General features: G+C 38.2%; 1 protein-coding gene across 1 annotated transcript; it reads right to left on the reverse strand.

Moving 5' to 3' along the window:
- Positions 1–13,173: 13,173 nt before the first annotated feature.
- LOC121776794 lies at positions 13,174–13,827 on the reverse strand. The gene has a single exon (XM_042173958.1). It carries the CDS (start codon positions 13,825–13,827, stop codon positions 13,174–13,176), a length of 654 nt encoding a protein of 217 aa, XP_042029892.1.
- Between the last annotated feature and the right edge of the window lie 4,402 nt (positions 13,828–18,229).

The raw sequence follows: 18,229 nt of genomic DNA on the forward strand, positions 1-18,229 counted from the left end.
ATTTTCACATCCCATAGCAAAACACTTTCGAACTTCACATTATATTCAAAATTTTTGAAACAAAATTTCTTTACACTTTCACACTTTCCAAATTTTTTTTTCCACATCTCAATTTTAAGGTAAAAGTTTTGACTCAAACTGAAACGTACTTTCGCATCAACTTTCATCACTCTTATAAAACACTCCATAGAATGACACATCATACTTCGCACCTCATAACATACATAACATCACACTTCCATGGCTCAATTTTTCAAATGAAAAGGTAATTTTAATTTTTTTTTAAACAATTCATAAATACAACATTTTCTATTGATCAATTAATTTTCCCAAAAGAAAGAACTTTTCACAACATAAACATTTTTCCTCAATCAAACTCCACTAGAACAACTAGTCATTAATATTACAAAACATCAACCACAAAATCATTTTTCCATTTTTTTCTCTTTTACATATCAAACCATGCAAATCTTTCAAAACTCATAACACATTTGTATTCCAAACAAAACACTCATGCACTTCACATATACGTTTGAAACAACATTTTTTTTTAAATTTTTTTTTTTCTCAAAAATTTCAACATGCTCAAAACAACTCATCAACCTTCATCCTTCATGTAAAACACTCCATCATCCTATGCTCACATGCTTTTGTCATATCACTTACACACACATAACACATACATAGGTCATCATGCCAATCTTGCTCATATCTCACATACTCATACCATACCAATATCATGTTCGTACATACAACACGTGCTTAAATTATATTGTCATATTCCACATATTCATACTATCACGATATTGTTTTCACATAATACACGTGTTTAGATCATCATGCCAATCATGCTCACATTCAACTTCTTTATGTCATCACATCATTTATTCACGAATTTCAATCATGAAAATCACATCATCACGTAATTACTTGCTCATGCATTTTTTTGCCCAAACCATCCTCATCATATCATCAATCTTATACATCGTTATCATATTTCATCAACAACTTAAAACATACCTCACTCCTTGGTTGAGCGTGATGCTTTGGATGTTGAGCCTTCGTGATACTTTTAGTTTATGGTCTACTATTCTAGACTTAAAGTGAAAGAAGACTCTCGGACCAGAGCGAAAGAACGAAGCTCTGATACCACTCTGTCACGACCGCCCATACAAGGGTACCACAACGCGGCGATCGTGACCGACATGCATGGATAACAAATTTAAAAGAACATCTTGATTAACTTAAAGGAAGAAAAACAACTTAGTTTAAAGAGTTTAAACTTAAAATTATTTTTTTTGAAAAGACATAAGGTAAAATACTTTAAAAAAGGACAACGGGAAAAATTAGCCTTAAGAAATACAACAACTAAAACTGAAGTTGAATAAAAACTTAACTTAAATCTCGAAGAATAAAATTTTCAAAAGACAACGTAAACACTAGTTTAAAACTCATCACCACCATACATGTTCAAACACAAAGCATAAAGGAAAGATTAAGTCTTGAGTCATAGTTCAAGTTATAGCAGCGGAAAATACGGTTTAAGGAGAGTCAAGGACGACGCCTATGTATGACGACACAACGCATCCTAAGTACTTAAGCCGGCTCAACATCCACCGCAACATCCCGCTCAACCTGCACATAAGAAAATAATATACAGGGCTGAGTACTTGTTGTACTCAATGGGCTCATGCCGAAAACATTTTAATAATAGTTATGTCATCCATACCAGTGATCTCGAGTTTTATGTAGTAAGAAAATATCACGAGAAACACAAAAATATTCAAGTCTGGCCAGACAATTTATCTCCCCACTTTTCACATCAATCCATCAATCACATTACAGTGCGACGATAGTGTGGCCACACTATTCGCCCACGAGACCGGCCGACTTGCAAGGACGGCTCGCGATCCCACCAGTGTACACAGCCCGATAGGGTTTACGGCCATACTCAGACCCGAATTCGTTTCACAACACAGCCATATAGCCTAACGGAGTAAACTCATACGAACTAGGCATCAGGCACACAATCTCATAAAAAAAACAACATGGCATGACATAACAGTTAAACCACCCTTATATCTCCACATAATATTTTTCGGAAAAGTAAAGAAGTTTGAAAAGAAAGCCCACCTCGTTCGCTTAGCAATTCACAACCCAACTTAGCAACTCTCGATCCTCGAGTTCACGAATACACAACACCCTTGTCAACGACAACATAAGTCAGCCTCACACTTCAACATATTACTATGCATGCCCTATCGTCTCTCTCTCATCGTCTTTCTCAATCCCCCAACCCAACATACGTCAAAAAGGTGTAAAGACACACGTATCGCATTACAACTTATCACAAGTGCTTACACCATTTAGACATGTTCCTTGGACATACATGCATCATACAATACTTTTAAACTTGAAAATAAGAGTTATTTTAACAAGGCAGAAAACTGGCAGAACTGCGCGACCGTTTTTTAAAAATTACTACAAATTCACCCAACCTCAAAAGAAGCTAAATTTTGGTCACAATACAGAAGACACATTCAAGCTCATACATGAAAATTTTCACACCGAAATCACGTCATTTAGTCAGTCATATCACATATTAAACTCTCTGGTCGTAACATACAATTTCCGACAGTATTGCGCAGTTCATTTGAAAAATTCACCATAAATTCATCCGATGCCCAAAAAGGCTAAAAATTTAACACGACTCAGAAGACACTTCAAATTTCATATAGTTAAAGAATCACATCAATCGGAGATCATTTGGTCAGTCAAACAGAAAACGAAACATTCATGGCGAGAACTCACGTTTCTGGCAGATTTGCGCAGTCAACTTCAAAAATTTATTAAAAATTCATTTTTCGATAAAACAGGATGAAATTCACACGAGACACAGAAAACACCTTTAAGATTACTCAGTAAATATTTCATAGCAAAATTCGTTCGTTTGATGGGTCAAATACAGATCATAAGTCACTGGTCGTGCATCACAGATTTCTGGTTCAAGTTCGAAAATAGGGTTTTTAAACTTCCACAACACAACCACCGATTTTTCATGCTCGAAAACACATAATCATGCTTACACGTTCCTCATACACATATTTGCACACAAACTCATATTATTCACCCAATAAATCGATCCAACTCACATGATTTCAAACAACAACGCAAAACAACAAGTTCTTACGAAGCTCACTTTCCCTCCCGTTAAAACTTGCGATCTATCGAACCTACACCCTCTACATGCATGTATGACTCAAGAACATGGTCAAAACGGATAGGATGATAAGAAGTGAGCAATATACCTTCTTTGACACAAAACGAATCGATAGAAACGATGGATGAAGCGATTCGTCGGAGACTCTCGAAAATAACTTCAACGGATTGCAAGAACACGAGTTGGATGGAGGATTTTTGGAGATGGGAGAGTGGGGGAGATGAAAAAAACGTGTGGGGGAGGGAGAGAAGAGAGGGGACGAATTTTTTGAGGTGAATGGGGGCTAGGGTTTGATTATTTGCTATTTATTTGTTAGGTTTAAAATCCCACACATAAGGAATTAATTAAATTGGGGGGAGATATATAAAAAAATAAAATTCCCACAATTAAAATAAAAAGTAGGCGTGTGGTTTGAAGGTGGGGAAGTCAAAATTTTGCTGATTTAATTACAAGGAAATATAGCAATATTTACTTGGAGAGAATATTCATAAATTAGGAAATAAAGGTGAATATTCCATAAACAAGGGAACAAAAATAAATTAAATCTCCAAGTAGGAAATAATAGTGTAGTGGACGAAAATTTGAGGGGGAAAGCACAAGGAAATTATTTAAATCCCCAATTAAATAGAATAGGATTTAAATTATGTAATTTCTTTATAGGAAAAGGGCTCCCATAAAATTAGGAAACAAATAAAATATTCTCCAAAATTTATTGGAGGGGGCCGAAAAAATTAGGCTCAAGTAGCCAAGGCAAAAATCCCAACTCTCTATTTATTTTGGGGTGAAGAAATAAAATATAACATGATTTAATTGGATTAAATTCAAAAGAAGAGAGTCCCTATTGGAGATTTTCGAAACTCCCAAGGATAAAAGGATGGAGTTCGAATTTCATGTAGTGTAATTTAAGGTCCATTGGTTTGGATTTAATTTGGAATAATGTCCCAAAACAATTAATTAAATCCACAAAAAGAAGTACTATTTCAATAATTAGAGAGGGCCGAATTTTTCAATGAATTGACTTGAGAAAGAATAAATGCATGATCCTATTAATTATTTCCCCTCATTGGAAAAAAATATAAAAACTCAAGCTCATCATTCACATTAACCACGACAATTTATTTCACGCAACTCACTTAATCACATAGAAACAAAAGTTTCATAAATTCCAATAACGTATTAAAAGAGTCACAAAAGTTTGGTATGTTACAGAAAACAAACAGGTCCTTACGGATCTATTTAGGTGATTATGCATTCGATTCCAATTTCATGCAATTATTCCAGATCTATCATAGACTTGATCCATCATAGGATTGACATTATTCTAGACCTATCATAGACACGAAAAACAAACAGGCCCTTACGGTCCTTAGCGGATGGCGCCGATTCCAAACACGAAGACACGGAAAACAAACAGGTCCTTACGGTCCTTAGGGGTTTATATGATTGTTACCTCTTGATCCATCATAGGATTGACGTTGCTTCCTGCACCACCTGGAGATCTTTGATTTATCGACCACGAATCTTCCATACTATTCCGACGTCCTTGATTATTCATCCTTGTGGGCGGATCTCGAACAATCAAATAAAAGTGATATAAGATCTAGGGAAAACCAATCACAAACACGAAATGGTGTTGATCTAATCCTACGAATTAGGATAGAACATGAACAAGAACCAAAACCCTAATTCTCCCACGTGCTAGGGCATGAAAACCGAGGCATGGGGAGAGGTAGGCGCTGACGACGGCTGCTAGGGTTAGGAGGCAATGAGTTGTGTGGTGTTGTGGACTCTAGGGTTTCCCATCTCTTTACTATTTATAAGTTTGGACTTATTGGGCTAGGATGGGGAACCATGAAATGAAATAGATGTTGGGCTCACCCATTAGATAAATATCTAATTAAATCATATGACCCATGATTTAATATATTATCAATGGAATATTATTTTGTTCCACTAAAGAATAATATTGAACTCCCATCTAAATCACAAAATTACAAATAACTTGGGTCCATTTTATTTTATAATATCTTAATCCGTCAATTTAATTCTTTGTCCGCTATATGACTTGAATTAAATTAATTCTCCAAAGAGTTTTCTGTTTTGAAACTTTATTTATTATTCGTGGAAACAAATTCCAACTGTGCAGATTTCTGATTAATAAATTCATTTTTCAAACACCTCTTGGGGATTTAATCATACCACATTGGGCACGCGAATTCTATGAAATAATATTCCAATACCTTCATGTTATTCAATTACTACCACCCAAGATATCATATTTGAGTTACGTACAAACTCTCCCATATTGATAAGTCAGAGTGGCGTCTGTTTAAATAAACAATATTGATATTAATTTCATAGACTAGAAAATACTAAAATTTCTAAAATATATTCTTTCAGTAGATAGCAATAAAGATGACATTTCGTATTAGATCTTTTCAATGTTTTACCACACCGGTGTTACTAATCACTTCTTAGGTAAGGGAGAATTATCCCAAACACCGCAACCATACCAATAGTTAGCCAAAGCCTATCTAGGTTGTGAATACATTTTTCTTCTTACTAGATCTGGCCAAGTCCCCTACTGGAAAACTCATGAGGATTCATCGAATTTCCCTACTTTGACCTTGTTAGTAAGAAGCCTTAGACTTGTTTATTATATTTCAATAAATAATCCATTATATTATATTATTTATTCTCATAATTAGGTAAACAAGTGGACGTGGCGTTTCTTGTACACATGCACAAGCTGACTGTACAAAGGCATGTACGCTCGAAGCATCTTTTAGTATACAAACCCCAACAGGCACTTGTCACCTCACTGCCTCATGCGCCCTCCCAGTCGCAGCCTATGCCTGCAAAGCTGCACCGAAGGACAACCAATTCAAATTTCCTACCCATTCAATTACTTCTCTAATTCAAATTTCCCCCGCAATTTGCTAAGTATGGAAACAAAATAAAGGGATACTTAAATATATTTTTGGTCAGTACGCACTCCGAATATAATTTAAATTTTGGTCAGTATGCACCAAATATATTTTTGGTCAGTATGCACCAAATTGGAAACAGTATTGGTCAGTACGCACTCCGAATATAATTTAAATTTTGAAAAATACATTTTTGAATTTTCAAATCTGGTTACTTGCTTGACATTAAATTTTAGTCTACTGAATATTTACACTATTTACAGTCCTACCTTAGGTAATTTGAAATTCTACCTGGTCAGTATATGCAAATTCTTATCCTGAAACTAACCGGGTGGGATTTCATATTCCCATCATGCTGATCATTAGGCGACATCAAGGTATGCGTGAAGTGGTTGGCAGCGGAAGCGTGCATCAAATTGATCACATAATAATTCTGATCTTTTTAACAGATTATTTAGACAAAATCTATTCGCATAATTATCACATGTATCATGCTCATGACCTGAATTTAATCATGCTTTAGCGTATTTGAAACCTTAAACATGCTTACTACAGAGTTAGCCAATTTACCCCGTTAATTCTGAAAGAATCGAAGTTGGCTAGCGCTTTCTCCACGTTAAGATCTTGAGTGCTAAACCACAAATCGTCTGACTGGTTCCCGGACTGTAAACTGATATTAGTGTGGGCTGATCTCATCAGAATACTAGGATTTTGATAAAGAATACGAAAATTGCTCACGGAGGGAGCTAAAAAATTGTCCCTCTTGGTGAAAAAGAGGGGGACGAAAATTTTAATGAAAACAATGTGTATTTTCTATCTCATTTATTCTCCTATTTATATTAAGTCACATATTGGGCTCAGACGGGGATCTATTAAAGAATTTGGATATGGCCTCGCCCAACTAGCTTCTTACTAATTAAATTGAACCTACAATTAAATATAAGCTTATATTGGAATATTACGAGCAACCATACAGAAGTAATATTGAACTGTCCATCAAAATCTGAAATTACAAGTATTCCGGGTTTCCATTTGTTTGTCGTTCATTTTCCGTGCTTAAGATAGAAACGTCCATTTATTAATTAATGTCTGCTATAAACTTAATTAATTAACATATTATTAACTCCAAGAGTGGACTTAGCAAGAAACGCTTATTTAATATTCATAGAGTAATCAAACTCCGGCTAGCTAGGTTCCGAATAATAAAACATTATTTCGAGCTCCTCTTGTGGACGTTATCAAACGAGACTCACCTCGCGTACGATTCAATATAATAGCAATCCTACCACCGCTAGATATTAATCACCACTACCCAATATACCAGGATTCTTGGGTTGCGAAAAACCGGCACCTTTTGGTAAGTCAAAGTAGTGCATAATCAATACCGAATGCTCAATGCTAACGTACATTGATTAAGAAATTAATTATCAAGACCTCGTCTTTCAGTAGATAACATAAAAACTCGTCTTGCTGTTACATCCAATTCAGTCATATACCACACCAATGTCATCTTATTTCAGTAATTCTTAGAAATATACGGACTGACATTGCAATATTTCACGATAGGTAGTTTAGGCCTATCTAGGTTGTGAAATTATTTTTTTTCTTTGTTCAGAACTAACCGTGTTATCTTAAAGTGGACGACGCCCACAACCGTGTTCAAAACTAACCGTGTTACTAAAATAAAGACTTAGACTTTGTTACGTTGCTTATACATTTGAATATGCAATAAACATCCATTAAATGTAAAACATAACAACATTATGACAAAAATAATTTGTTTCATTTCTTCGGAAAATAACATAAGAGTTTTACAGTATTCAATCACTCGAAAGGTGATTTCTATTATACAAACTCTAACAATCTCTCACTTATACTCAAAACAACTTTCGAGTATACAAAATATAGGTGCACACATCTAATTCTCCCACTTATACTGAAAGCGAGTTGAGCTCTTGAATGAGTCGAACTCCCATCCCTTCAACATGGCGTCCAAACGGTTTCACCGCCAATACCTTTGTAAAAGGATCTGCCAGGTTGTTCTCTGACACATTCTTGACCACTTGTATGTCTCCTCTCTGAACTATATCTCTAATGATATGATACTTCCTCTCTATGTGTTTGCTCGCTTTGTGAGCTCTTGGTTCTTTCGAGTTTGCCACAGCACCAGAATTGTCACAATAGATGGTGATGCTCTTGGGCAGATTCGTAACCACACCTAAATCCATAAGGAAGTTCTTGAACTATACAACCTCTTTTGCAGCCTCCAAAGAGCGCACATTCTCCGCTTCCATGGTCGAGTCCGCGATGTATTTCTACTTCACACTCTTCCAAATTACGGCTCCACCTCCTAAAGTGAACACACATCTAGAAGTAGATTTTCTCGAGTCTTGATCAGATTGAAAATCCGAGTCCGTATATCCCAAAGGACAGAGCTCACTAGAGCATAGTCCTTAGTCCGTTTAAGGTACTTGAGTATGTTCTTTACGGCAGTCCAATGTTCATGGCCCGGATTCGACTTATATCTTGCCACCATGCCAACAACAAAGCAAATATCAGGCCATGTACAAAGCATAGCATACATGAGACTTCCAACTGCCGAAGCATATGGAATCCTTCTCATCTCTTCTATCTCAGATGGCGTTTTGGGGCACATCTCTTGATATAGACGGATGCCATGTCTAAAAGGTAAGAAACCTTTCTTGGCATCTTGCATGCTAAAGTACAGTATTGATGTGGGGTTCTTGAGACAAGCACAACATCCTCTTTACATGATTCCTAAGAACCTTGATCCCGAGGATGTGTCTCGCGTCTCCCATATCCTTCATCTCCAACTGGTTCGACAACCAGATGACAACATCTTTTTATTGTTTCCAATTAGAAGAATGTCATCTACATGTAAAACCAAGAACACAATATTCCCCTTTTCAACCTTCTTATAAACACAGCTTTCATTTGGGCACTTTTCGAATCTAAACTTATGAATAGTTTGATCGAAACACTGGTTCCATGACCTAAATGCTTGCTTGAGGCCATAAATGGACTTCTTAAGCTTCCAAACCATGTGTTCATTGCCCTTCATGGCATATCCTTCGGGTTGTTCCATGTAGATGGTCTCCTCAAGACTCCCATTCAAGAACGCAGACTTAACGTCCATCTGCCATACATCCCAATCCATGTAAGCTGCAATAGACATTAGTATCATGATCGATTTGAGCATGGCCACCAGGGAGAAGGTTTCATCGTAATCGATACCTTTCCTTTGGGTATACCCCTTGGCCACTAGTCTTGCCTTAAAGACTTTAACTCGTCCATCGGGTCCACGTTTACGTTTGTATATCCACTTGCTCCCAATGGCAGTACAACCTTCGGGTAGGACGGACAAATCGTACACGTCTTTTTCTATCATAGATTGTAGTTCTGAATCCATTGCTTTCTCCCATTCGCAATGATCGACATCTGCATGCGCCTTTGCAAAGTTCCAGGGATCTAATACATTGTTGTCCGAGGAGTGATCCGTAGATTTCCCAAAATTAATGTATCTATCTGGCTGTTGAGAGACCCTCCCACTGCGGTGCGGCACTACAATACTTGGAGTTGAAGTTGAAATTTCGGGAATTGTTTATACAGTAGGTACGGGTTCTTGGTTAATGGAACTTGTGACAGAAGTTAGATCGTCAAGAGCCACTTCACTACTGGGTTTATGATTCATTATATAATCTTCCTCTAAGAATGTCGCGTGAGTACTCACAATGACTTTCTTGTCTCGGAGACTTTAGAATTCATAAGATTTTGATCCTCTAGGGTACCCTATAAACACACATACCTCCGTCCTTGATCCCAGCTTAGTTGGATCCTTTTCCAATACATGAGTCGGGCAACCCCAAATCTTGAGATGTGCTAGATTAGGCTTGCGCCCAGTCCACAACTCATAAGGAGTAGTAGGTATGGATTTTGATGGTAAGTTGTCTAAAATATGACTTGGAGAAAACAAGGCATGTCCCCAAAACAAAATAGGTAGCCGTGCAAAACTCATTATCGACCGGACCATTTTCAACAAGGTCCTATTTCTTCATTCAGCAACGCCGTTCTGCTGGGGCGTGCCCGGCGCAGTCAGTTGGGATTCAATTACCGCCACGAATAAGTAGTCCAAAAACTCGGCACTGAGGTATTCGCCTTCGCGATCAGATCGTAGGCTCTTGATACTCTTTCCATGATACGTCTCCACATATGCCTTAAACTCTTTGAACTTGTCAAAAGATTCAGACTTGTGGCGAATCAAATAGACATATCCGATTTTCGAGAAGTCATCAATAAAAGTGATGAAGTATCGAAAACCACCTCTTGCCTCTGTTGACATTGGTCCACATATATCGGTATGAACGAGCTCAAGTACTTCCTTGGCCCTATTGCCCTTAGTATTAAAAGATCTCTTGGTCATCTTGCTTTCTAAGCATGATTCACACTTATGAAAAGGTTCCTTCTATAGACCTTTAATAAGGTCTTGTTCCACAAGAGAATGGATCCTCCTTTCATTGGCATGACCAAGTCTAAGGTGCCATAAGTACGTTTCGTTCATTGAACTTGAAGGTGCTTTTCTTTTCATTGAAATTTTCGATGTTGTATTGAGTTCTGATTTGCGATTATTAAACTGTGTAGATGTGATTGTGTACAGATTGTTTTCCATGATACCACGACAGATATAAGAACCACCTTTCTTAATAACACAATTGTCATTAAAAGAAATCGAATATCCATCAAAAACCAATTTAGAAACTGAAATTAAATTTCTTCTAAAAGAAGGTATCAACAAAACACATCTAGGTTTTATCCTTGTGTTCCTTTTTTAATTTTCGATCTTAAATCTTAATTAGTCGTTTCTCAATTGTAGCAATCTTTTATGTTCACACAAATATGCTCATTTAAATTTCAAGCTCTTAGCAATATAAATTGTTCTAGCATATTAAGAACATAAAACTATAGATCTATGAATACTTGCTTCGATATAGAATATTCTTATGAAAAACTTGAATAAAATTCAAGATTCATCATATTCTTTCATCGATCCAAGTATTCAATCATGGACAACTTTATTTCTTGATTCAAACACATATATTCGCGTAAACACATACATATATATATAATCATTCAAACATATAATCTAGTATATATTACTTAGAATATATAGATCTAATGATGTTCATCATAGATCTAGAATATTTTATAGATCTTAGGATGTAAATCCAACAATCTCAATATTCAATCATCGATCTAGAGCATCATATCATAGATCCGAAAATATAATCAAGAAAAACAAAGATCCAATACATATTATAAACATGTAACATGTAATTGCATTATTTTTTAAAATCCCAAGTTTTCACACTAATTTTTCAAAAAATTCAATTAATCAAATACATAACCAGAGCCTAAAATTGGCTCTGATTCCAATTTCATGCAATTATTCTAGATCTATAGATGAACACATCAAATAAACACGTAGACATGAAATTTGACGTTTATATGATTGTTACCTCTTTATCCATCATAGGATTGATGTTGCTTCCTGCACCACCCGTAGTTCCTTAATTTATCGACCACGAATCTTCCATACTATTCCCACGTCCTTGATTATTCATCCGTGTGGGCTGATCTCGAACAATCTAATAAAAGTGATATGAGATCTGGGGAAAACCAATCACAAACACGAAATTGTCTTGATTTAATCCTATGAATTAGGATAGAACAAGAACAAGAACAAGAACCAAAACCCTAACTCTCCCACGTGCTAGGGTTAGGAGGGAGTGAGTTGTGTGGTGTTGTGCATTCTAGGGTTTCCCATCTCTTCACTATTTCCCACGTTTAAGATTATCTTAATCCGTCAATTTAATTCTTTGTCTGCTATATGACTTGAATTAAATTACTTATCCAAAGAGTTTGCTTGTTTGAAACTTTATTTATTATTCATGGAAACAAATTCCAACTGCGCAGATTTATGAATAATAAATTCTTTTTTTAAACACCTCATGGGGATTTAATCATACTATACTGGACATGCGAATTCTATGAAATAGTATTCCAATACCTTCATGTTATTCAATTACTACCACTCAAGATATCATGTTTGAGTTACGTACAAGCTCTCCCATATTGATAAGTCAGAGTGGCGTCTGATTAAATAAACAATATTGATATTAATTTCGTAGACTAGAAAATACTAAAATTTCTAAAATATATTCTTTCAGTAGATAGCAATAAAGATGACATTTCGTATTAGATCTTTTCAATGCTTTACCACACCGTTGTTACTAATCTCTTCTTAGGTAATGGAGAATTATCACAAACATCGCAACCATACCAATAGGTAGCTAAAGCCTATCTAGGTTGTGAATACGTATTTCTTCTTACTAGATCTAGCCAAGTCCCCTACTGGAAAACTCATGAGGATTCATCGAATTTTCCTACTTTGACCTTCTTAGTAAAAAAAGCCTTAGACTTGTTTATTATATTTCAATAAATAAACCATTATATTATATTATTTATTCTCATAATTAGGTAAACAAGTAGACGTGGCGTTTCTCGTATACATACACAAGCTGACTGTACAAAGTTATGTACGCCCAAAACATCTTTTTGTATACAAACCCCAACAGACGCCTGTCACCTCACTGCCTCACGCGCCCTCCCAGTCGCAGCCTATGCGTGCAAAGCTATACCCAAGGACAACCAATTCAAATTTCATTCCCATTCAATTACTTCCGTAATTCAAATTTCCCCCTCAATTTGCTAAGTATGTAAACAAAATAAAGGGATACTTAAATATATTTTCAGAGTTGCACCAAATTGGAAACTGTATTGGTCATTACGCACTATGAATATAATTTAAGTTGCAAAGAATATTTTTTTGAATTTTCATATTTGGTTACGCTTGACATTAAATTTTAGGCTACTGAATATTTATAGTATTTTCATATTTTTATCCTGAAACTTACTGGGTGGGATTTCAAATTCCTATCCTACTGACCATTAGGCGACATCAAGGTGTGCGTGTAGTGGAATTTCTTCCACTACACATACCTCCGCGTTGTCCCTAAACACCTTCAGCCTATGTCCATTTACTATTAAAGGTTCAAAGTTAGGGGTACTCCCTGAAATTTTCACTGCTCCATTAGAACGAAGGGCAGTTTTGATGTATGGTCCCGTCCATTTTGATTTGAGCTTCCTAGACATTTGCTTCAATCGCGATTGAAAGAGTAGTACTTTCTGGCCAACTTGGAGATCTTTGGTCCTTAGATTTTTGTCGTGCCATAATTTTGTTGTTTCAAACGACTCCAACCTGAGTTCCTCCACCTCCTGTAGCTGCAACTTCCTTTCCTCCTCACAGGCTCTAGCATCCATGTTAACTTGTTGCACTGCCCAGTACACTCGGTGTTCAATCCCTACTGGCAAATGACACTTCTTCCCGAAAATGATGCGGTAGGGGGACATTCCTATCAGTGTGTTGTAGGCTGTCATGTATGCCCACAGAGCATTTTCCAACCTTGCACTCCAGTTCTTCCTAGAAGGGTTGACTCTTTTTTCTAGGATGCTCTTTATCTCTCGGGTAGGGATTTCAGCATGACCGTTGCTTTGCGGGTGGTAGGGGCTAGACAGTCTGCACTGAACCCCATACCTCTTCATTAATGCTTCGATGGTGCGATTACAAAAGTGAGTTCCTTGATCAGATATGATCGCTCTTGGTACTCCGAATCGGCGGAATATATTATTCCTAAAAAACATGGCAACCTATAATGCTTCACATGTGTTTGTTGCCTTGGCCTCGATCCACTTAGAAACTAATCAACGGCTACCGGAATACACGAGTTCTCGTAGTATGAGGGAAAAGGACCCATGAATTCTATACCGCAGATGTCGAACACCTCGTAAACAATGACTGAAACTTTGGCCTTTCATTTCATGCAAAGATCCCACCGGTCAGTAGACAACGGTTGCAGTTTTTGCAGAACTCATATGCGTCTCTATTAAGAATCGGCCAATAGAAACCACTGTCATGGACCTTCCTTTCAGTCTTCTTGGGCCCGAAATGCCCTCCACATGCCAAGGGAGTGGAAATGCATCAAAACTTCCCTTTGCTCCCAGTCAGGTGCCCGGATGATTGGCGCGGATATCAGCTTTTCCTTGAGGAGGTTAAAAGCAGCCTCGCAATGTTCATCAAAGACAAACACGACTTCATTCTGGAGGAGTCTGGTAAGAGATTGGGCGATTTTGGCAAAATCCTTAATGAACCTTCGATAAAACCCTGCATGCCCCAGAAAACTTCTTAACTCCTTCTGGTTAGTAAGGAACGGCAGCTTGGATATGACTTCGACCTTGGCTTGATCCACTTGGATTCCCCTTTCTGATACCACATGCCCTAACACGATACCTTTCGTAACCATAAAATGACATTTTTCAAAATTAGGACCAGGTTCCTTGCTTGGCATCTCTCCAGAACCACGTCTAGGTGGCGTAGACAGGAGTCACAAGAGTCTCCGTAGACTGTGAAGTCATCCATGAAGCTTTCTATAAATCTTCGATCAAATTGGAAAAAATGCTCATCATGCAGAGTTGGAACGCTCCTAGAGCATTACACAGACTGAAGGGCATCCGCCTATGTGCATAGGTTCCAAACGGGCATGTAAACGTGGTCTTATCCTGGTCTTCAGGATCCACGTAGATCTGGAAGTAGCCACTGCATCCGTCCAGAAAATAGAAATATTGCCTCCCAGTCAACTGCTCCAACATCTGGTCGATGAACGGTAGGGGGAAGTGGTCCTTCCTGGTGGTAGCGTTCAGCTTGCGATAGTCTACACACATCCGCCAACCAGTAACTAAGCGGGTGGGTACCAGCTTGTTCTTGTCATTCTTCACCACTTGGATCTTCAACTTCTTAGGAACCATATGGATTGGACTGACCCACTCGCTATCAGGCACTGAGTTGACAATCCCTAATGACAACAACTTCAGAACTTCCTTCAAAACCTCTTCCCGCATATTCGGATTCAACTTCCGTTGTGGCTTCCGGGTTGCTTTATGTCACGGTCGCCCTTACTAAGGAAAAGCAAGGACAGGGAAATCGCGACCAAGGGGAGGGACTAAGAGCGGGGAAGAAATGGGGGACACCATAAAAGTTGACACTTAATGCAAAAATCTAATTAAATCCCAAAATAACATTTATTTTAGTCCGCAAAAATATTTTAGTTTACCGAAATAAGCAGCGGATTAAAGTCTCAAAGTATTTGACATAATAAAAACCGTAGGAAGTAAAGTAAACTCTTGTGACATCAGTTTCAAAAACAGCAGCGGAAATAAGTTATCAAAGAGAGTCATAGGATGACGCCCATGTATGAAGACACGACGCATCCAAAGTTCCTAAGCTCACTCAACATCCATCGCAACATCCCGCTCAACCTGCACATAGAGAAAACATATGCAGGGCTGAGTACTTGTAGTAGTCAATGGACTCATGCCGAAAATATTTTATAACAATTATGTCATCCATACCAGTGAACTCGGGTTTTACATGTAGTTAAGAAAATATCACGAGTATCACAAAAACAGTTTCATAGTCTGGCCAGACAATCAATCTCCCCACTTTCTCAACAATCCAACAATCACATCATCATTCCACAGTGCGGCGAAAGTGTGGCCACACTATTCGCCCACGAGACCGGCCAACTAGCAAGGACGGCTCCCGATCCTACCAGTGTACACAGCCTAATAGGGTTTGCGGCCATACTCAGACCCGAATTCATTTCACACATAGCCATATAGCCTAGCGGAGTAAACTCAGACGAACTAGGCATCAGGCACACAATCTCAATCAAAACAATCCATGGCATGACATAACACTTTAAACCACCCTTATAGCTCCACAATCACACAATACACAACTCAAAAGCAACCCTTGTTCCTTGTGCTCACGTACGCACAACAACCCTTGTCAACACCACAACACAATCAGTCTTCCATCAATACAATTTATCATGCATGTCCTATCGTTCCTTTCATCGTTTGCTTAAATTACCCATCTCAAATGTTCACCAACATAAGGAAACACACCATAGTATACCTCAACGTATAACACATAACCACGCCATAAAATACGTTCCTTAATCACACATGCATCATGTAATTCATTCAAACTTGACAACAAGTTTAACATGACAGAAATCTGGCAGTACTGCGCAGTCGTTTTGTAAAAATCATATTCATGATCTATCTTATGTTCTTTCAAGCTCCGTGGAGATGATCATAACTAATTGTTGCAAGTTAGTGAGACCCGAAAGAGTCGAGCTAGAGTCGTTGTTTTCTTGATTAATTCTGCAACCTTTCTGCTTAAGACACTTTCAGCAGTGTAGCTACAATTTTGAAATCAATTCATATCAAAGTAAGACTGCTTGATCAATTTTCGAGTTCTTAATGCTACACTTGGAGGAATGGGTGAGGTTGAGCTTTTCAAATACACTTTATGCGGACGTGTTTGTAGACAGGTTGATTTGGGTTTGAGGTTGTCTTCACCTGGTGGAAGTTTAATTGATATTGTGCGAACTTGCTCGAACATAGAGTTTGTGTTAGGAGAATTAGGAGTAGTGGCCTAACTTTTGTACGTATGCCTTTGGAGAACGTAGTCATAATTTTGGGAATGGATTGGCTTACCGAGAACCACGCAACGAGTCACTGTAAAGAGAGACAGATTTCTTTTCAAGCCCCGGGCAAAGAGCCGACTATATTATATGGGATCTCCATGAACCGACGAGCATCCATAATCTCCGCTTTGCAAGCAACCACGATGATAAGAAAAGGGCGTCCGACGTATCTTGTGCACTTGAACGGAGAGGAAAAGAAGGATTTGAAAGTGGGAGACGTGGCAGTAGTACGAGATTTTCCCGATGTGTTTCCCGAAGCTTTGCCTGGACCGCCACCCGACAGACAGGTAGAGTTCACTATTGATTTGGAACCAGGGTCTACGCCAGTATCAAAGGCGCCATACCGAATGGCCCCTAAATAGTTGGCAGAGTTGAAGATCCAGTTGCAAGAACTGTTAGACTTGGGTTTTATTCGACCTAGTGTGTTACCGTGTGGAGCGCCAGTGTTGTTCGTTAAGAAGAAGGATGGAACAATGAGGATGTGCATCGACTATCGTGAGCTTAACAAGATGACCTTGAAGAACAAGTACCCACTTCCAAGGATTGATGATTTGTTTGACCAACTTCGAGGAGCGGGCGTATTTTCGAAAATGGACTTGAGATCGGGATATCATCAACTAAAGGTCCGACGAGAGGATGTGCCTAAGACTTCTTTTCATACTCATTATGGCCATTATGAATTCGTCGTGATGCCATTTGGGCTAACCAATGCCCCGACCGTCTTCATGGACTTGATGAACCGAGTTTTCCATGAGTACCTTGACAAGTTTGTGTTAGTCTTCATCGACGACGTTTTAGTACACTCGGAGAACGAGGAGGAACATGGATGGCACCTGCAAACTGTGTTGGGAACGTTACGAAAAGAGAAGCTTTATGCCAAGTTCAGTAAGAGTGAGTTTGGTTGACTCAAGTGAACTTTCTTGGTCCTATCGTGACGGCTAATGGAATTCAAGAGGACCCAGTGAAGGTCGAGGCTGTGCAAAATAAGAAGTCGCCAAAAACACCGAGTGAAATCCATAGTTTCTTGGGATTGGCAGGATACTACCGACGTTTCATCGAGGGATTCTCTAAAATCGCGAGACCAATGACACAACTGTTGAAGAAATGAATCAAAGTGGTTTGGACGCCGGAGTGCGAGGCGAGTTTCCAACTCTTGAAAGAGAAGTTGACTACAACACCTTTTCTAGCTATACCGGCAGCCGACAAGGACTTCGCCATCTATACTGATGCATCAAAAGTAGGACTTGGATGCGTGTTGATGCAAGATGGGAAAGTGATAGCATACGCTTCCCGACAGTTGAGACCGAATGAATTGAATTTTCCGATTCATGACTTAGAACTAGCAGGAGTAGTGCATGCACTGAAAATTTGGAGACATCATCTCTATGCAGTGA

The sequence above is a fragment of the Salvia splendens genome, chromosome 18 (genome assembly GCF_004379255.2).
Source record: "Salvia splendens isolate huo1 chromosome 18, SspV2, whole genome shotgun sequence".
In the NCBI taxonomy this organism is placed as follows: Eukaryota; Viridiplantae; Streptophyta; class Magnoliopsida; order Lamiales; family Lamiaceae; genus Salvia; species Salvia splendens.

Excerpts from the sequence above, each read along its gene's own strand:
- LOC121776794 (XM_042173958.1), bottom strand. The coding sequence starts at position 13,827 with ATGAAGAGGTATGGGGTTCAGTGCAGACTGTCTAGCCCCTACCACCCG.